Genomic DNA, 22,299 nt, shown 5'->3' with positions numbered 1-22,299 from the left:
TTATTTTTTGAGATAAACATCGGACCTGTCATTGAAAGACAATTCTAACCTAGCCTGAGAGGCTATGAGGAACAGTCGATAGGGGAAGACTTCAAGCAAGGATTCCATCTTAGATTGATAGAGTGCCCTGCTCTGCACAGTGCAGGTACTTACAAATGCTTGTAAACTGAAAGCAGCATGTTTGATAGGAAAGTGAAGAAGCACCCCAAGAAAACTTAAGGACTAAATATTTCTGTTTCAATAGCGAACACAGACTTCTGTTGAAAATATAAAGGAGAAAAAAGGAAAAGACAACTAAAAACCTTAAGCCACTCCTAACTTAATACAAGTGTCACTGATGCTCTACTGTTAATTCAAAGTACTTTCAAAAGTCAGCTGAGAACCCATAATGTCAAAGTAAGTAGTGAAGTGCCTCCCTTATAAATCTAAAAACTGTGTTTCGATTTCTGAGAATTTATATCTCTACCACTGAAAAGAAAAGAAAAAGTGTTAACATTCAAGAAACTTGCTGGTTGTCGTTTTTTAAGGCTACTCAAAAGAGAAATTTTAAATGGCTGGGGGGAAAAAAAATACAATGGTATTTTCATCTTCATCGTGATGATGATCCAGACTTCCTAACTGAGGAGGAATGCAGAAGTGTGAAAATCAAAGAGGAAGCCGGAAAGAGTTTTTTTAGAAAGCAGGTCAGGTACACAGGCAGGTTAAAGGGTTTCCTGCCACTGAAACACTGACCCTTTTTTTTTTTTTCAAAGAATGGTATCCCTTATCAATGCTATCTTTTTTTCCTCTTCATTTTAGTTTGATATTACTGTTTCCTTTCACATAACGTTCATGCCATGATATAAAAATCTATTATTAGTGATAAATCAATTTTTCTTTCTCTCTCCACCCGCTCCCCCCCCCCAACCCCCAATCTAAGTCTCGAAGACAAGTCTGGACCAATTTCTCCATCCTGCCTCTGGCAACAGACTGTAGCATTTCAGATCCTCCACCAAGTCCCGGCTGCTTCAAAGGAAAAATCCTACTTTCTTCAGTTAAGATCATAAGAAATATAGGGGGAGGGGGTCAGCTCTGTTTGGACATAATTACACTTCATCAAAAGAAGCTTTCTTCATCTTCCATGCGTGAAAAGTCTGCAAGCAGTTAAGTCTGTCTTTTTTTTTTTTTAAATATAAAAATTGCTATTTGGGAAACCAGCCAAAACTCAGAAAGCCAATATAGTAAAACAGTGCACACCCTTTGTTTCTCTTTGAAGTTTCTTAAATAAATATGTTGAGGGTTTACAAAGTACACTATCACTTTGCCATAGTTTCTACTCAAATTGATCAGAGAAAAGTCATGCAGCATCTATGTAATACAAAGGTAAGGTAAATGGAAACACTAGCTTGAATCTGTAAGGTATAGTGTCCAGTCTTTTACATACAGAAATTCATTACTCTAATTAAAAACAAAATAAGGTTACATGGTTACATAAGAAGAAAGATGCAATTCAGACCATGCAGGTAAATCATCATGTTCAAATTGTTCTTGATTCCTACTAGAAAAAAGAGAAACTTTTATTGTACTGTGGACCTGTACCAGTTAACAGAAAAAAAAAGAAAAAGAAAAAAGAATATACACTTGACACCCAATCAGTCAACAGTGAGATAGGATGTGTCTTTTTTTCTTTTAATGAAAGTAAACTAAACCTGATGCAGAGATAACCCCTTTAGTTTTGAGTCGACCAGAGGTTCTGAGCCTCATTTTATTTCAAACAACCTTTCAGTGACAGTATCTCATTAGCATGCATCATTTTTTTTTTTAAGTTAAAAAGTACAGCTTCTTGGCCCTGTTCCTAGAAAGTAAACTAAAACTACTCATCGGAAACAGCCTTGCTTGAATTTCCCTTATCAAGTTTTTACAATGGTAATAATATGACATCTGATCCAAACTAAAGAGCAATTATCGGACATGGCTTAAAAATTGATGCTTCTTATTTCCTAATTCAAACCTGGGTAGAAGTCCTTCCATAGGTCGTTATAATTTATTTCACCTCAGTCCTAAAGTGGTCTATTTTCTCTCTTCGTATCGAAACACTTAAAATGGAAATATTAGATTCAGTAAATACATAAATGAACAGAATACTTCTCATGAAGGACTATTAAAATTCTCTCCATGGGAAAAATAAAAGGCAAAATGTTGGTCTCCTTAGAGACTATTTTCTAAAACATTAATCCCCCTATGAAACAGCTATGAGAATCCTAAAAGAAATTGTTTTCTATTTTATGATCTTTTTAAGGACTCCCAATATTTGAATATGGATGCGGCTGGGGGAGACCCTCAAATAATGTGGGAATTATTTAGTCTTAATCTCTCGTGTGTCTGGGCAACTCTATACGGTCATTCTAGCATGCGTAACACATCGTTCTGTACAGGCTTCTGTAAAAAACTATGATTTTTTTAAAATAGAATCTTATTACAAGAGTAAGTTAAATCATAGGGAGGTAACGTGATAGATAAGTGAAGAACATTAGGCCGGCTGTCCTTGCTACGACTTACAACAAAATTGATACTATCAGGAAATTGATCCATCGCATTCTTTTTTCTTTCTTCTCTGCCACTCAATTTATTCAGCCATTTGGCATCTCATAATTCAGAACTTAAACCTCCAACTGTTCTCTCCACCTAATGTGCTCACACCCAGTGGAATTAGGGACCAGTCTTTCTCAAAACACTGTTTGAATTTTCAATATCATAAAACAAATGAAAAAGGCCTGAGTACTCAAAAACACACTCAACTTCATCTGGACATACTTAAATAAAACCTTCAGTAATTCTATTCAGCAGAAGAAGGTGCTGATTTGTATACACACTAGCCTACATTTCCTCAGAAGATCCTAATGTGTTTATTCCACTACCAATATTAAAAATCAGAGACCTACCTCTTCCACTCCGGCCCACAAATCTCAGATCGTTGAACCTCGCTACTTGGTTTTTCATAACAGCAGAGGCATTTCGGAGCTCGGCAGAATAATTTTCGTCGTTGCCCGCCATGACGGTAACCACAGTTCCATCTGGTACCTCTCCCAGGGCCACCACCTACATAAAACAGGAAACACAGCGGCAATAATGGCACATCAGAAAAGCTTCAAAACTGAGACTATATTCCCAGTGTAAATGATGTTGAGACTATATTCCCACTGTAAATGATGTGTCTTATCAGGATTTAGTGCTCCAGTCCAGTAATGGCAGACAGGAATGAAGCATCTGCATACGGGTCAGGATGCCACTTCAAACAGACCAACGTTTCAGGGTCCACCCATTTCAAAGGCAGCAAGAGTTTCCTTCATTTGTTGCTGGATTCTTCACAGAATACATGTACATTTTTATTAAATCCCCATGTTAGGTTGTCCATAGGAATTATGCCACAGAAGGAAGGCTGATGCCCCATCTGCAGATTGCATCGTACATATTAAGGCACCGCCTGTCTGCAGCCTGGAGCGCCCCGAGGTGTGGTCTCATCCAGATCACAGGCTAAAAAAAGAAAGTCTGGTCAGCTCTATGGGAGAAGACATTCGGATGAAATCTCAGAGTTCCCGGCTATATGGAAGCCTAAATATGGTGGGGTATCCAGAACTACGTTTCATCTCCTTACTTTGGGCTACATATTCAGCTTTTAATCACACTGCAAATAATTACTGAATGCCCACTCTGGGGTTAGATACAGACAAAGCCATCAAGAAACTTAAAGTCTAGGTGCAGAATAAAAGGTACGTAACGAGGACGAAAACTTCACTGACAATTAGTGGTACAGATCCAAAATACACCCTTGGCCAAACTTGATTCTGTCTTGTCCCATCTGCCATTTTGGAATGACACAGATGCCTCCTTCACCTTCAACAGCTAACCTGCAACAGATGAACTCAGTCAAGGAAGGATCCAGACAATCGGTCTTTGAGGTCAATAAACATTTGCACCGCTCCAGGGCTAGGGATCACACTGGCAACCAAGGTCAGCTGACTCGCAAACGGGTGCCCCTGTTTAACAAGAAGCCTGGTGAGGGAATGCCGCTGGGGGAGACAGGCTGCACAGGCTGCACTGTCACATAGACACACTATTCTTGATCCATTACCCACCCCCTGCCCCTCGATAATATCCTTTCTCTCCACTAACTTCCAGGATCCTACATTCAGATTATTTCCGCCTCTTCCTCATTCAGCTTCCAGATGCCCTTGTGGTTACTAGGCAATGGCTCCAGCTAAGGTAGCCCACCAGTCTCTGATAATAACACCCATGTGCACTCGCCTGTCTGGCAAATATCCCACTGACCCTTCTGCGCCTCGTGCTGGCCCTCTCCTTTGTCGACATTTCCACAAGGCAAACCTAAGCATTTAATTCCATGCTCCCAATGCAATTTGTAAATACTCTCATTAAAGCAACTTTTTTATAGTGTGATAAAATAGACACCGTAACTACGCTTTAGGGCTGAGTTCTCCCCACCCATGACCCCCATCCCAGTCCTCCTCTCCTACACAGCCTCTATTCTGGCCAGGCAAACAACCAACCACGCAAAAAAGTTGTCAATATATATATATATATATATATATATATATATATATTTTTTTTTTTTTTTTTTTTTTTTTTTGCCCTTGCTTTTCTCTTAGGCTGTTTCTCAATTCCATTCCCTCTTTAACACTTCATTATTCAGCTTAAAATCCTATAGCCTTCCCTCTAAAGCCCACTTCCACAGCACCCCGCTGCACTCAAATGATCCTCATTTCCATGTACATATATTAGTGATCTACCTAATCCTTGTGATATACTAGACCAAAGCGGTGAGACTCACTCCTAGGAAACCAGATTATACACTGGAAACTACATGAGGGAAGGGCCTTCATCAGTCTTGCTCACCACCAAATGCCCAGTGCCCAAACATTACCTGGCACATAGTAAGTGTTTGGTAAATTCTTTTGAAAGAAACTGATGAAAGGGTTCCATGAAGGGCACCACCTCCCACAGCAAATAGTCTGTGAGGCTCCCAGCTAACACTCTAAGAGAGAGAACCAGTTAAAGGCTGAGTCAGCATCTCCCGGTAACAGCAACATGCTCTTGCAATCAAACTAGTTTTCTGACAACTTTTTTCTGTCCTAGAGAAGAGGGAATTGCTGACTATCCTCCTGGTTACTCTGTTCAGTCTGAGAAATCTCCCAGGTCAGGGGCCAGTCCCTCGAGGACATGATTTCCTCCTTGCACCCTTGATCTAATGTCTCAAGGGGCTATGGAATAGAGGTAATGCTGTACTCCTACTGGACACAATATGCTTTTCAATGTTTTTGAATTCACAAGGCCAAAAATGTGAACATTTGAAGACACTGAAACAACCGATCGTGTTTGGCCAGTGTTCATCTGAAAGTTTCACATTTTTTACACTCAGCGTATCGCGTTTTAGCACCTGCTGTGTGGCTTTTGATGTCAAAGTAAATATGGAACCAGGAAGCATACTAACGAAGGCAGAAAGGTTTGCACCGCTCGGAAAAAAATGAATGCACCTAAAATCAAGAGGCCGCTCTTTTTTCTCACCTCTCTTATACATCTGCTATGACGTCACACAAATAATTTCATCTCCAGGAACCACAGTTTTCCAATATAAATTAGAAATAATATTTTCAAGTCTACATAACATAGAATATACTACATAAGTAGAGTGTAATTGTAATGATGTTCTTTTTGTAAAATGAGGAGGCTAACTTCAGTTCCAAGTCTGCTGTGTGCTAAACATGGGCTTTCACTTATAAGCATCCCGAAAGCATTCAATTGGACATGTAATTCTCCACTTCGTGTCCTGAAACGTTTGTTTTGTGTGTTGTGTTTGGTTTTTTGGTTTTTTGTTTTGTTTTGTTTTTGGTGTTGTTGAGAGATAGAAGATGGCTGCTGATGGGTTTCACTTCTGTCTGGCTAAATTAAAAAAAAAAAAAAGAAAGAAAGAAAGAAATCTGCCCCAATATAAAGATTTTCAAGAGTTCTGGGACATTATTATTTTACTGCATATTTTTAACATAATGGACTTTTTTTTTTTACTTAGAAGAAAAGGAAAATTGATTCAATATGGAAAAATCTGAAAGAAAAGATCCCTAAGAGTGAAATACACAAATCCACTTTTCTTTGCTTAAGCAAAATAATGACCACGTTCAATATTGGTATGTTTTACGTATTCCACTTAATAACAAAACAAAAAGGTAATCACAGATTGTGTGAGTCTTCTATGAGGCTTAGAACTTGGCCTAAAAATGAAATGCTCACAACAACGTGGTGACAACTTTTCCTGTGATGGCTGAACTCTGTTTCAATGGCTAAATATATTGGGGGTTTTTCTACGATTCACTCTACCAAATCTGATGCCTAATGTTTTTCTGAGGAAAGAAAAGAGGGAGGGCGTACTGTATTTGACTTTATATCAATCAGAAGTATAATTATATGTCAGAGGGTTTTAAAAGAAAAAGGAGATCTCTGAAGCTAAAAAGTTTCCCTTAGAGATTCTCAACTGTGTTTATCTAAAAGAGAACCAAAAGAATCAAGAAATTTTTACACATTTCATCTGTACCAAACCCAAGCAATGGAAAACATTTTAAGGGGTAGAGAGCAGTCAAAAGTCGCTCTTTAACTGGTTAGGAGTAAGCACGCATTAAAATTTGTTTCCATACTACCCAACACAAAAGATCCGTTCTGCAAAGAACAGTTTGTGATGAAATCTTGACAATTACATTTCTAGGTGTTTTTAAAATATAAAGTCTACAAATTCAAGAAACTTCAGGGAGAAGAGGGAAGTAATTTTGTGTCCTGACATTTTAGAACAGAGAAAAAAGTTCCTTTATTTAGCACACCTCACTATAACTAGCATTTAAACCATATGATACGAAGCTGGTACAAAATGAAGTAAAAGGATACTTAACTCTAGAAGCTACTGAAATTTTATATGAGACTCCTTATGACTAAATCTGTGAATTACCCTAAAAAAGCAGCAATAGAGAATTACCTCAGGCCCTTAAAATTGTTTTTGTGGTTATTTTTGCATGGAAATTAAAATTGCCTATGACATTTCCATGGACAGAAGTCTAGTTTTAACCAATCAACTGCTCTTAACAGACCAATATCATTTGGCACATTGTACCTGCAGCAAAATTGAAATATAATTATTTTTCAAGATAAAGTCTGATCAAATCTTTCTTTGGAATCAAAAGCTGTAAGGGAGCAACTGCAAAATGGAAAACTTTAATTCTTATGGCAATTATTTAAAGATAACTTTAAACTAGTAAAACATTTCACAAATGTTATAGTGAATATTTAGAATTTAACCTAGAATTCAGGAAAACCTGACTGAATTGTAGAGAAAAAATAAATGCAATATAAAATACCATTTCATAATTTAAAAAATATATGTCAAAGAAAAATTTGATGGAAATTATATCAGTACAAGCTAGGAATTTATGGGCCATGTTTCAAACTGGTTTAGATCATCTAACAATGAATGTTCTGGCATTTTGAAAGGAGACAAACAGCAATGCTAAAGGGGAGAAAATAATGAAAGATATTTTAACCATGCCTGTTTCCAAATAGAAGTTTCCTTAAAATTTTTTAAAAATGTATTTTCCTCCTAAAATTATTTGTTTCAATTACCTTTCATATATTCAGTCCTAAAATTTTAAACTTTAATTCATATTGCATCTAAAGGCAGAACACAAGAAATGCATCTGTCCTCACACAACTTGAAATCTATCATAATTTACATAATTCTACTTAATAATGCATAGTTGACTTAACCACGTTTTAAAAGATTTAATAATCTGTTCTCCTTTGTTTAGGTATAATCACATTCATAAAGACACAAACAGAAAGCCTAATCATTATATAGCTTAGGAAAATACAACTCCCTGATGTCAACTATTTATTAGCTGCATACTTGTTTTTGAAGAGAAAAATGGCCAACGAGGTTGAAAAAAATTATTTTCAAATAGAAATTGCTCCATCATTTTGAAACTCTACTTATGACAAATACTGAAAGGTTATCATTAAACATATAGAATTAACTGTGAGCAATAGATCATATAACTAAAAATGTGTTTTCTTTCTTTAACGTTGCCAGAAAAACATATGATACTGGTAAGTATACAGCCCAGTGTTCCCTAACTTAAAACAGCACAATAGCCTTGCACCATTTTTAGTTTTAAAATATACATCTGGACTTAAAATTTCTGCATAGTGTTTCAGCTTGAAGCTATTTAAAGCAACTGAGTTATAAACCCTGAACACCAGGCTTCATGGTGGAAATGCTGACAGACCTCTGACTGTAAGGGTGCTACTGGATATAAGGCTGACATGTTCTCTCCACTATTTCTACCAGACCATTAGCTAATGAACTGAATTTGCAAGCTTTTTTTTTCTTTTTTTCTTTTTTTGGTCGCTAGAATTATCTAGGACAGAAAGGGCATGGGATCCTCTAATAGTATCCCTTAACTATTTTAAGCGTTCAGTGAGATACACCTGAAAGAAATGTTAAAAATATTTATTTCCATTTCCTTGACACCTGGAAGGACTGAACATTACAAAACTGCAGAACTTTGTTAAAAATATAATACGAATAAACAACTTTGCATATTTTAAAACATACTAGGTGTCTTTGCAGTTTTACATGCTGCATGTAAACAAATCATTACGTATTCTTGCATAATCCCAAAACGAGATCAGATGAACGACACTAATATGTTACTTATGTCTTAATATAATACACTGTCAATATCATTTTGAAGCATCATTTTAAATTAACACATCAAAATACCACGTACTGTACTCATTTCTGATTCTCTATAGTGCTGAGTTCAGTGTCACAGATATAAAATATGGGCTCAATATATATATTAATCGGAATACCAGATTTCTCAACAATTAAGTTCTGTATGTGTTTTTTAGGTACATTTACCTACCTACTATCTACCCAACAACACAATAACTTTGTACACAGCGCTAAATATGATAGCCAAATTACGGTCACCACTTTTAAAACTGAGACTTCTTCATATTATTTCTTCATTGCAGATGTATTTGATTACGTTACAAGGGTGTGGAAAGTCTACTGATCTCAGGCTTTTATCTCAAAAGAAAGGTAAAGGGAGATCGTTTTTACTAACATTCGGATGAAAACAAGAAAAAATGTCAAAATCTGGATGTTCCAAATCTCTACACATCTTTCTCAGCAGAGGCAAAACTTGTATACTGAGTGGATCTCAGACATCACCCTCTGTCTAAATTTTGCCAAATACAGGTATGGAGGTTGGAGAACACAGCGAATTATGTCTTAAGTTAACTCAATTTATTTTTCAATCAATACGAATTAAAATACTCAATATGGTCATGTATAATCTATGGTTTTGCTTACAGGTCAGAAGTAAAACTGCTCTGTAATTAACAATAGGATGATTAGTAGCAAAGAAAACAATTTATTTTCAAAATCATTTTTAAAGGGTGGTAATGAATGAGAAAACCTAAAAATAACCAAAATATCTGAGAATAGATCAAACGACATTGCATTCTGTCAAGTTCCATGCAAATTCATTGCGTTCTACCAAGAAGATCATTTCTATCCAAAATACCAAGGCTCAAAATCAACTCAGGACCATAAATGTAGGAAAACAGTTCAAGACAGTTATACATTGAACATGTTTAGCAGAAAAAACGGAATGCAGAATACCGTAACACCTAAACGATATTTTTTAAAATGTAAGTACCTACCCATCTATTTTCATATATCTTGATTTTGAATGCCTGACGTGGCATTTAGGGACAAAATATCTACTTATTTGTACTTGCTGTTTTCATCCAGGTTTTTTGTTTGTGTTTTTAGGGGGTTGGCGGGGGGGGGGGGGGGGGGGGGAGGGGGGGGGAAGGTGGAAACAAATTTCCACTCTTCGCTTAAGGCGAATTAGAACATTCTGGGCCTGTGGACGATGAATGTTGTAAAAGACATCTCTTGTTATGGAAATTCGAATTTCTACAATTCACATACATTCTGAGCTTTTCATATTTCAAGAAGGAAAACATTAACCTACAAAATGGGTGGTTTATAAAGGGAGAAATGGAACGGTAAACACACACACACACAATTTCTTGAACCAACTGCAAAATGAAACTTGCCCCAGAATGCAACATCCCCTTTCCTTAACAATTCATTCTGATTTCTGTTCTGATGTAAGACCCATCTAGATAACCAGCTCTAATTGACCTGGACTCCTCTTCCTTTCCACCCCACCCACACACGGAATCTGAATTGGTGCGTGGGGCGGCGGCGGGAGGGGGGTGATCCACAACTGGGAACTGCCAGTGGCCTGTGGGAGTTTGGCCCCAGGGTGCACAGTGGCGGGGCTGGCACGATTCCTCACTACCCCCGGCCCCCCAGGCCTTGCTTACCCTGATCTCCACAGATCCCAAAACCCAGGGACCCAGGCCCACCTTCCCAAGTTCAGAGGCTAGACAGGGCCGGAAGCGTCTTCCTGGGAGTGCTCTCCTCCCTGTCTGGCTCACCGCCCCCTCCATCTCGGGCGTCCAGTCCCGCGAGTGTGGACTGCCCGGTTTCACCGTTTCCCCATCAACCCGGTGCGTGCCGGGCCCTGGGGGCTCCGCGTCTCCCCCTGGCGAAGGCCGTCCCGGGAAACCTAGACCGCCTCATGGAGAACCATCCGACTGCTGCGAGAGGCTTCGGACCCTGCACCCTCAACCTGCCTAGCCGCTGCCTGCCGCTCCGGCTGCAGACACCCGCCCTCCAACTAACGGGTCGGCGGGGCGGGCGGAGGAGGCCGCGGGCGCCCCGGGCGCGCTCTCAGGCCTGGAGGGTCGCTCCTCCGCGCCCTGGCCACCCGCCGGAGCCTCCCACGACCTTTCAGAAACAGAAGGGCCCTTTGAGATTTAGGTCCTTTAAAAGTACCAGTAAGAGAAATCCGCAAACTTTCACCTCCGTTTTCCAAGCGAGCGAGCCAAAGGCATTTCACGGGTTTCCCTCATCCCTCCCAGGTGGGGCGAGGCGGGGAGCTGGGTCCAGACTCCCAGAGGCGGCCCGAGCCCCCGCCCCCTCCATTGGCCTCCTCCCCGCACTCGAGGGTCCAGCGCGCGGGACTCCGGGGCTCTCCCGCCTCGGGGCGCGCGGCGACCCTGGCGGCCCCGCCTTCCTCCCGGTAACGGGAACTGGCGCGGGTCTGCGAGCCGAGCAAACGCCCCCGTCCTGCCTCCCCCTCACTCGCTCCCAGAGTCCCTAGGTTCGCCAGGGACCCTCTTGGACACCGGTCATGCGGCCCACGCGCTGCAGCCGGCACCCGGCGCCCCGCCCCGGACGCGAACGCCCGGCGCCGGCACCCCACGAACACTGGCCCACGAGTCCGGGAGGGGCCGCGGCCGCTGAGGCTCACGCGGGTTAGAGAAGGGGGCGCCAAGCCGGGCGGAGGGGCGTCCGGCTGGGACAGGACAGGGTAGTGGCGCGCGGGACCCCGGGGAGGGCGGCGCGGGCAGCCCGCGGTGTCGGGAGGGTGGGCTGCCCAGCGCGGTGGACTCGGGAGTCCCGTGGGAGGAGGCCGGGGCTCCTCACCCCTGGGGAATGGGGGCGGGGTGGGATAAGCCGGGGTGGCGGCGCCAAGAGTGGGCACCTAGGGGCTCCTACGAGGAGGGGAGACGGCTCAGAGGAGTGGGTTAGAACGAGGGGTAATGAAAGGATAAGGGGGTCAAGGGCCAAGGTGGTGGCTGCCGGCACAGGTGGGTGAGGGAAGGATCTGAGCGGGGTAATGCGCCCGGTGCCCGCCGAGGGATCCGGAGGAGGAGAGCCAGTCGGGGGTCTCTCGGGTCACAGCCACCAAGATAGGAGGACTCAGAGGCCGTCCGGGCCCCGGGACCCGCGGGTATAGGGACGCCGGCCGGCAGGTCCCGCGGCGCTCGGCCGGGGGCGGGGGGTGGCCGCAGCTTACCTTGAAGGCCACGGGCAGGGTCTTGTTGCATCGCCAGTGCGAGGGCAGCACAGAGCACAGGAAGTTGGGGCTGTCGGTGCGGACGAGCTCGGCCGGGTGGTCAGCGATGATCTCCACCATGGTGCGGTTGTCGTGCGGCGGCCGCAACCGGGGCACGGCGGCCGCCGCTGCCGCCGCCGCCGCCGCCGCCGCCGCCGCCGCCGCCGCCTCCTGCTGCTGTTGCTGCTGCTGCTGCTGCTGTTGCTGTTGCTGCTGCTGCTGCTGCTGCTGTTGTTGCGCAGCCACCACCGGGCTCACGTCGCTCATCTTGCCGGGCTGCAGGCTGCTGGAGGGAGGGCTGAAGCGCCGGCTGGTGCTCGGATCTACGGGAATACGCATCACAACAGCCACAAGTTAGCGAAGTGGCCGGGGGAGGGGGAGGAGGGTGGAAATGAGGGGCGAGGAGGAGGAAATTGGGGGGGTGGAGGCGAGACGGGGGGAAAGGGGATGGAGGTGATGGGGCCGAGGAGGTGAGAAATCAAGTTCGATGAAGCCGACTGCCGGGAGGAGTCTGACGGGGGCCAGCGGTGGCGATGCAGAGCAGTCGGGTTGGCGGGTTGGGAGACCCGGGAGGTGCAGATCTTGCCGGAGCTTTTGGAACGCCCGCGGTGGCAGCTGAGAACGGGCGCGGGGATGTGTGTGGCCTGGGGAGGCAGGGGGCTTCAGTTTGCAGCGTGGAGTGGGGTCCCTTGGGGCACCGCGTCCTGGGTGCGCTGGCGCCCCCTCCCAGGTCGAGTCCAGCGGTGGAACGGAGTGGATTCAGTAGTCCAGCCCCGGGGCAAGCATAGCCGCGCGCTCCCCGCCACCGCCGCGCCGCGCGCGCAGCTACCCAGCTGCAGGCGTCCGCGCCGCCGCCGCCCGCCCGCCCTCCCGCGCTGCTGCCGCCGCCGCCTCCTCCGCGGCGGCCTCCGCTCCCCCCGCGCCGGCCGCACGCTCAGATTCCTCCCGCGGCGGCTGCCACCCCGGCTCCCCGGCTCGTCTCCTTCCTTTCCTTTTTCCTCTTCTGGCCTTCTTACGGCCACCTCCTTGCATCCATCCACTCGCTCTTGCTATTTGCAAAGCTCCCCTGACCCTCGCTCGTCGAGGTGCCAGGAGGTAAGTCGCGGGCAGCGGATCTCGGGGCAACGGATCTCGAGCCTGCGAATCGCAGCCGCTGCCGCCGCCCGCCGGCGAAGAGCAGGAGCCCCCGTACGCAGCGCGCAGCTTCCGAAGCCGGAGAGGCGGCCCTGGTCGAGGGGAATCTCGCCTGATCGCGTCCTCTAGCTTCTCCCCCGACCCAGGACCAGGAACCCCCTCTTGGTCGCACGAAGTTGAAGCGGAGACGCCAGAGCGGCCGGCTGAACTGACTGTCGTTATTTTTCGTTGTAACTTCAGGAGAGGAGGAAGGAAAATTCTTGAGCGTCTGTGCTGACTTCTCGGCACTCTTCACCCTTCCCCCACCCCACCCCCCACCTCTGCCGGAGCGGCTCCCAGGGAAAAAATGATTTTGCAGGGTTTGGGTGCCTTTTAGTCTTAAGTGACACAGAAAATTGGGGTGGAGGGGACACTTGTCAAATAGTTTTTAGAAACTCAAGTGCGTGGCTGGACACTTTTTCCTTCTATATTCAAACTTGTCGTTCCTAGAGAACAAGGATGAGGTTTATTTTTAACGACTGGAAAACTGTCAGTTGGATGATTAAAATAAGTTGCAAAAAACCTTGCTGGGGAAAAACCCCAGCAGTTTTCCGTAAATTGCAATTTTTTATTAAGTCTATTCTGCATCTAAAACTAAGACTAACGCCTTAACTTTCTTCCCCACCACTCCCGGGGGGGCGGGGGGGGCAAAAGATAAAAATACAAAATAAAATATCCAAAATGCTTCATTGGCTATTTATTTATGTATTTATTTCCCAATGTGGGTTAAAAAAGCGACTTTGGATCCCCCAAAAAGTTGCGGTCGAGAGGATGAAGGAGCACGGAAAAAAAGCGGCAGTTTTACCTAAAATGTGGTTTTTGGAGGCTGGGATTTCTAATGATTAGGTTTTTGTGGTTTATATAGACACGACTCTGGCTAAGGCGATCATTACGCTGATGAGAGTCAGAAGCACGTGGGTGTCTCCGACCAGCCTCAAACTCGGAACCTTCAAAACAAATAAAACAATGTGCGGCGCCCGCGGAAGCCGGGAAATCCGCTTGAGGCTCTTGCACCCCCAAAAAGGGGACAGGGGGCCATTTCCCCTCCTGGTTGTGTAGTGCTACGTTCCTTGCTTACTGTCAAACTCCTTTAAACTTCCCAAAGCCTGAAAACGTGTTTGCAAAAACAGTCCTAGTTGCCAAAGTTTCAAAGATTCGTAATAGGGTAGCTGACGCCACAATAAGTGATTTTATAAAATAAATGAAAAATGATAACGCTTCCCCCTCTTGAGTATTAAGGAAGAAAGACGGTTGAGTCATCACTCTTCCCCCCCCCACCCCATCTGATTTAAAACAATTCACGTGCCCATTAATTGACGTTTTTACTGCTCACTCAGCGCAAACGCCTATGTCACCCTGGTAGCGACCTGCCACGACCCTCCCTCCCGGTTTTTAAAGCCTTGCGTCCACTTGCTGAGCGGGAGCACGGGGTCTGCGCCTTTGAAGGGGCCTGGCAGGGCTTCGAGGGCGTGTGGGCACTCAAGAGGGGACCTGGTGCCCATCACGGACTGTGGAGCCCAGTTCAAGAGCAAAGGGAACGTGGAGGGCTATCGTAATGTGTCTGGGACACGAGGATTGCCCTTTAAAGAGATGCGCCGGCGATAGAGGGGCCTCCAACAGCTGGAGCGGAGGTGGGGGGCTCGAGGTGGTCGGTTAGGCGTGGGCCCTCCCGGGGGTAAGGACGGGGTTCAGGGGACGCTGCTCCTCCCTTCCTCTCCGGGGCTGCATTGTTACCTTCTCTTCCTCCATTCACTATTCCACGCCTCCCTCGTGCGCGGTTTTCTCTCCACGTTCCCGCCTCTCCCCCAAATCCCCCCACAGACGCGAGCCTCCTCGCCGCGCCCCTCCCGCCTCCTCGGCCATCCCACGGCCCGGTGACACATTCTGCATCACCCGCGATGACACCCCCTCCCTGACCGACTCCTCGCCCCTGGCCTGCAAGGCCTCCGGGCCCCACCCCCGGCGCGGAGAGGGTTCGAGAGAACCCACTTCTTGCGCTGAACTGGACGCGCAGCGAGGAACTGAGCGGTCTCCTGCGCGTGCGATGTTTAATTATCTTTTCCGTCACAGGGGAGAGCTCTAACCCCGGGCACCGCCGCGCCGCGTGCGCGCACAAGGTCCAGTCTTCCCCAGCAGCTAGCGGCCGTTACCCCTCCGAAAAGAGAGAGACCAGAGTACGTCCATTACTCTCCTCTACCTTGCACACCCACTCACGTACACTCGGACACACACTGTCGCACAGGCACACACTGACACTCGTCGGTACACAGGCGCGCGCGCGCCCGGGCTTGCTAGCTTTATTTTCGTTTGGTTTGATTTGGTTTGGTTGCCCTTTAGCGGGAAGGTTTTATTTGGGGCATGTTGTACCACTGTCTTAATAGAGATGTCTGACTTTGGTTTTGAGGGGAAAAGTTACAGGTACTGTATTATTTCCGTAGTCAAAGGGAGGTACAAATTCATTAACTACCATGATAGGTGATAGGCAGCCTTCTCTGGGGCTGTCCTCCTCCCGGAAATCCATGGAGTAGGGAACTCCCAGAACATTTGAAGACGCTAAGCCGGTATTTCAAATAGAGGCGACCAGATGGGCTTTTTGAATAAAAGACTCTAGGGCAGTTTGAATTTAAGTAATCATGTTGGGGAATTTTCCTCTCTTTCTCCATCTCTGTTCGTTCCTTTCTTTGTTTTACCTGGTGGGTAGTAAAATATGGAGGCCTCAGTGCTCGGGTACCCTGACTGGGGATTTTAAGGGCAATTTAATCAATGGTGAATTATTTATTTTAATTAATCATGTCTGGTAATTTAGCTTTATAGCCTTCCTTGGGCATCTTCCCTCCATTTCACATTTCAGTGGAACTAATATAAGCAGCCCTTGGAAGTTACTAGTCTTGGATCCCTTAAAATATCCTACAGTTATTTATAATGTGGAAATGAAATTTTCCACTGAATACCCTAACATCGTTTCAGGTATCTGGCACAGCAGATTTTCAGTCTCCTTTCAAAAATATCCTCTTGCTGAACATTCACACTTTCAGCTGGAACTGACTGAGCCTGGAACTCATGATGTCTTGGCTCAGAGCATGATACTTAAAGGAAGAAAACATTTTTACAGACCCCTAAACCGAACCTCTCTTGGTAATAGCAGGCCCATAGGAAAACCATGAAATTTTTCTTATGTGTATTTTCTGCTATAGTTCACATGATCTCACTCTTGGGTTTAGATTTTCTTCTCCTCCAAAATATTCAGAGCGGGTTACTCACTAGATTCCTATTCCTATTCAGAAATATTCATGTTTTCCGTTGTATGTTATGGCATACAAAAGAACATACTTTTTTTTTTCTGAAAGTGTGGGTACTCCAGAAGACACAGGCACCTTTTTCCCCTTCATCTCCTTCAGTATTTAATGTAACTCTTTAGTAACAACACCTGCGAATTCTGACTTTTCAGTCTCAATGAGATGTGAAACAGTCAACTCATTTATCTGGTCAAAGAACCGAACTCTCCACACCAGGAACAGAGCCCATGTTCCCTACAGTCAGGCTTCATCTTATAACCCTTATGCATTATTTTAAATATACTTTTTCTTGATGAAAAGTAAAAAAAGTCACTGCAAGATCTTCAAATGGTTTTCAATGGACCATCTAATAAAGTGGGACAACCTTTCAGACATACAATAGAAAACCATGGACATATTGTTGATCCATAAAGTTTTGAATGTGTCATATGGGAAAACTCTGTAAACAGAACCATCATTAGAGAGCTTTCCTCTGGATTGTGATTGAGTGAAAGCTACCCAGCCCTTAAAAAACAGCCCTGCGCTAGACTAGGAATTGTCTTACTATATACTACAGCCTGTAGGCCAAATCTGGCCTGACACCTATTTTTGTATAACCCACAAGGTACGAATGATTTTTGCATTGACAAATAGTTGGGGGAAAAACACAAGAATAACATTATGTGAAAATGATATGAAGCTCAAATGTCAGTGCCCACAAATAAAGTTGCATTGGAACCCAGCTAGATTCATCTGCTTTTGTGTCTGTCGGTAGCTGCTTTCACCTAAAACAGCAGAATTAGGTAGCTGCGGCAAAGATTGTATGGCCTGCAAAACCTAAAATATTTAATATCTACTTTTTTGCAGAAGACGTTCACCAATCCTAAAATAAAAGGGCTGCAGCACCCTGGTGGAATTGGACAGAGGAAAGGAGTACATATTTTTTTTTTTTTTAATTTATTTTTGGGACAGAGAGAGACAGAGCATGAACGGGGGAGGGGCAGAGAGAGAGGGAGACACAGAATCGGAAACAGGCTCCAGGCTCCGAGCCATCAGCCCAGAGCCCGACGCGGGGCTCGAACTCACGGACCGCGAGATCGTGACCTGGCTGAAGTCGGACTCCTAACCGACTGCGCCACCCAGGCGCCCCTAGGAGTACATATTAAAGAATGTATATGCAGTGTGTATGAGGTCTGGATTAGATTTTTTTCAAGTGAAAAGGGTTTTCTTTAACTTATTCTTTCCTGCACAAAATGTTCATCAGTTAGGCTAACTTTTTTCCACTTAAGAATTTTGCATGTGGCAAAACGGAGAGAAAAGAATGAAGAGTTAGTGCTTTTCCACGAGCTCTTTAAGAACCATTGTCTTACACATGTCTGTACATCGGTATCTTCCATTGCCCGTCAGAGCAGATGAGAAACTGCACAGATGAGAAAAGAGTAAAGGAACCTCCATGTAATGTGAACATGAAAAAATTAGTGAAGACTTTAAGAGGCTTAGTCCATCTGTTTTACAGATGATTACACAAGAAACATAAACGAGCTTACCAAGAATTTTCTGGTCTATAATATTTTCACAAGTCCTACATAGACTTTTAAGACAGTTAGCTTAATAATTTAAGTGATCCCAAAGCTTTCTGACATATTTTTCCATTTTAATTTTTTATAGTGAAATGCTATATGATCTGTTTTAAGCTCACTCAATTTTTTCCCTTTGTCAGTGGACCTATAATAACTCGCATGCCTGTAACAACAGTCGAAATGTTTGTAGTGGAGGGCTTAGCATCAGCAATCTTGCCGTGTTGTTCTAGTTAGCATTCCCACGGGCCCTTTTGGGGCATTTATAAGAGAGTACGGCATTGGCATAAAAAGGCTGACCCTTGCCACAGGATCTTCCAGAACCACATTTATGGAGCACCTGTCTAATTGCTTTTCAGGAATGTCATTGACTAAAGTAGCATGTATTGTATCTGATTACAATACCAACGCACAAAACAACACCCTATTCACTGGAAGAGACCAACATAATTTCTAAAAAAGAGTCTAATTTATTACCCAGGGGTCAGAGAAATAAAACTAATTTTCCCGAATCAGCCCTTGGATATTTTGGTGCTGGCAATTGTTCAGTGGCTGTAGCGGAAGTAGTGGAATATTGTATGTAAAGTTTACAGAGATCTGTGATGAAACATCTAGGAACACCTTAAAATTACAGGTTCCATGGTAATATAACCATTCTTTTTTGATGTGCTTGCCTATGACCTTCAAGGCACCGAGGAAGGCGACTGTCCAATCCTGTTCCCACTGCCCAGTTTCAGTTTAGACTTTGGGTTGGTGGCCTGTACCATTTGTCCCTTTTCCACACCCTGTCATCAGGGTAAGAAATGCAAATCATAGGGGCACCTGGGTGGCTCAGTCAGTTAAGCGTCCGACTTCGGCTCAGGTCACGATCTCACAGTTCATGAGTTCGAGCCCGGCGTCGGGCTCTGTGCTGACAGCTCAGAGCCTGGAGCCTGCTTCAGATTCTGTGTCTCCCTCTCTCTCTGCCCCTCCCCTGCTCATGCTCTGTCTCTGTCTCAAAAATAAATAAACATTAAAAAAAAAAAGAAATGCAAATCATAGTATTTCCAGTCTATCTCACGAAGTACAAAGATCATTTGCAAAGTGTAAGAAATTCAAATTAAAAACTAGACAGGTAGGAAAAAGAGAAGAGAAAAAAATAGCAAGAGTCCAGCCTGGAGCCATCAGCTGCAGTCCTTAGGTGGGGCCAGCTTTAGGTTAGCATCTCAAGCGTGTGGCTCCCCAGGATTTCATACTCCGAAAATACTTTCTTTTTCTCCCCAGCCATGATCAAGTTCTATACACAATGATTCTTTTATCTCTTTTCACTTCAAATGATTCCACCGAATTATCTTTTTGGGGGGGTAGGATCTGTTCCATAATCACATTTCTGTAAGGCACTCTTTTTCTTCCAGATCATTTTTCTTCCCTAGATGTACCGTTATCAACTTACCGTCTCTCAGGTGCAAATTCATCCTTTTTTACCTGCTCTGTGAAAATGGATCTGGGCCTTTGTTTGTTTGTTTCTTTGTTTTTAAGTAGGCTTCACATTCCGTTTGGAGCCCAATGCAAGGACACTGAGATCAAGACCTGAACTGAGATCAAGAGTCAGACCCTCAACCAACTGAGCCACCCAGGTACCCTGGATCTGGGCCTTTCGAATATTTCTCCTTGCCAACTTCCAACTCCATTTTAGAAGAACTACCTCCAATTCTATTTAAATAAAATATGTTATTTAAATAAACATGTTTAAATAATATATTTTATTTAGATAAAATATAAAACATAATGCACTTAGAACCCTATTATCTTTTATTTCCATAAGTATACCTATGGTGTTAAGTTACTTAGATCCTTGTAATAAATTACATGGATTATTAAATCTTTACAAGAGTTTTATAAGAGAGAATCTCTATTTGTGCCACTACAAAAGTAAACCTTTACCCGAGTGGGAAAAAAAAGTAAGGCAACAGCAACAACAACAACAACAAAAACCCCACAAAGCGTATTTGGCTTGTGTTCTATCTTCTGGCAATACAGTTCTCTTTCTGTTAATTCACATCTTTGCCCAGAGAACATATTTATTTCCGTCTCCTGAGTAAAACCTCTGTAGTTTCTGGTGGCCAGGTATGAGGCTTAACCATAACATGTTGATTCTTAGGTGTTCTGAAAGAGAGATCTTTCGCATGCCTTCAAATCAAACTCCTTACTTGGCTCTTCCTAGCAAGTCTTAATTAGGATTTTGGCCTCAACGTTTAGTCCAGATTTATATGTACACGGCTAATCCACAAATCTAAAATCCTAGGGGGTGACACCAGTTTCATTATGGTCCAATAAGAAAGAAATGGATGAAATGTTCTAGCTCGTCATCTGATATGCTTAGTTTGAAGCTCATTCTTCTCCAAGATTGCTGAAAATGTGGGTTGCATCGAGTTGTTTCGCTGAAGATAGTCTGTTTTCCATTTTTAACTTGCTTCACTTGCTATTGATCCTTGTTGAAGTGTATTATTATGGTGTGCCCATGACTGCAAAAATGGAAACTACTTGAGGTATACAACTTACTATATATTGTCATTCAAGATTTAATCTTGGCTGTTCTAATGCTGATAGTATTTGGTTCATACAAAAATAAATGTCTTTTTTCAAAGTCATCTCTGATAAAAGTTGAATTGTAAAAAATATATTAATAAGGAGAGAATGATTAGAAGTATATTGTATAAGAACTACAACTCATCTTAGCGTTAGCCTTGAAAATTCAAAGTATTAAGTCTTTCAATTTTTAACTTTGTTTTGCAAGCATTTATAAACTCAATCGTAACAATTCCCTCCAGGCAAAGGTCTGGCAAAAGCATTCAGTTCAAAGCCAAACTTTCTGTAGACTATTTCTTACTGCCAGTGTTAAAAATTATAAAACCAAAAGAAAAATAGTTGGAAGGTTGCTTTGCACTTGTCACTGAAAGAAAGAAGGGAGGCATAGATCTAAATAAATTAAAGTCTAGGGGCGCCAAGGTGGCTCAGTCGGTTAAGCGTCCAACTTCAGCTCAGGTCATGATCTCGTAGTTCTTGGGTTCGAGACTCCTGTAGGGCTCTGTGCTGATAGCTCAGGGCCTGGAGCCTGCTTCAGATTCTGTGTCTCCCTCTCTCTCCATTCCTCCCCTGTTTGCACTCTGTCTCTCAAAAATAAATAGACATTAAAAGCAATTTTTAAATAAAGTCAAAAGAATTCATCAGTAATTTGTATTAGACGTATATGGAAGAAAAATTAGTTTTAATTCATTCACTTCACCCTTGAAACTGTTGTGTTATGTGAAAAACCTACGTGGCCCTGATCATTTTAATTAGGTGCTCAATTTTTTGAACTTCTCAGTTGGAGAGTATGCAACTTGGAGCCACCGAAAGAAAAAACTTTCAGAAGGTTTATATTGGATTGGAGACTGGTCTCTTCCCTTTGAACTCCCTTCCAGGAGCAGAGCAACAGGACCATATTTGAACCATATTTCTTCTCAGCACATCTGAGAAGAGCGGGTAGAGCTGCAAAATGGGAAGTGCCCTGAGACGTCTTTTTAACTAACTCCCTATGAAACTGTGAACAAGGGCTCCAGACCAACGTGTCCTATGGCCTCGCAGAAACTTCCACCTGAAGATTTAATCCATAAATCCCTCAAAGTCAATTTGTCCAATATACTCAGCTATTGTTTCAAGCAGAAAAGGAGACACAGCACACATTATTTTTTTCTTTATCTTAGGTTACAGTATCACCACGCACAGGATTGCGGGTTCCATAATGGTAGGCACTCTGTGTGTCAGATTCACAAGAAATCTGGAACCACGCCACTGAAAAAGTCCAACAAATACCATCGCTAGTCTATTCTATGTGCACACAATGTGGACAGAGTCCCTGGCGTGGTATAATACGGCAGCCCTTGATAGCCCCTGCAGCTACCATAAGGCCTAACATATGGTATGTGACCAATATGTATATCAGTTGACTGAAGGAATGAATATCCCCCCCCTTAGGCAGAAACTTGGGTATTAGGATAAACTAATCTTCTCCATCATTTTCCACTTTTAGTCTGTAATTCTATTAATGTTACTTCCTTGATATGATTCCTACCTCTTTTCTTTTCATCTCCAGTACCACTGCATTCATTCAGGCCTCTCATCTTGAATCTCAACTGCAGTAGACCCCTAACTTGTCTTCTTGCCTCCATTCATTCTCATCTCAATCTCAGTCCATCCTCCGCATTGCCATATGAAATATTGAGGAGACTGTAGAGC

The 22,299-nt window shown here is 43.7% G+C and overlaps 1 protein-coding gene across 8 annotated transcripts in view; it reads right to left on the bottom strand.

Moving 5' to 3' along the window:
* Positions 1 to 22,299, bottom strand: part of RUNX2 (RUNX family transcription factor 2) — a 326,243-nt gene that overhangs the window by 218,499 nt on the left and 85,445 nt on the right. For 5 of the 8 annotated variants that reach the window (XM_047858043.1, XM_047858046.1, XM_047858044.1 and 2 more), the window contains exons 3-4: positions 11,979 to 12,340; positions 2,922 to 3,078 (exon numbers count right to left, since the gene is read on the bottom strand). In XM_047858043.1, coding sequence (XP_047713999.1) covers positions 2,922 to 3,078; positions 11,979 to 12,340 — 519 coding nt within the window. Of the gene's footprint in view, positions 1 to 2,921; positions 3,079 to 11,978; positions 12,865 to 22,299 lie in introns of those variants that run through there. The other 3 variants (XM_047858047.1, XM_047858049.1, XM_047858048.1) reach the window with 3 other exon arrangements.

Source organism: Prionailurus viverrinus, chromosome B2, assembly GCF_022837055.1.
Source record: "Prionailurus viverrinus isolate Anna chromosome B2, UM_Priviv_1.0, whole genome shotgun sequence".
NCBI lineage: Eukaryota > Metazoa > Chordata > Mammalia > Carnivora > Felidae > Prionailurus > Prionailurus viverrinus.
Note: the sequence above shows the minus strand (reverse complement) of the source record. Positions and strands in the feature narration are given on the sequence as shown.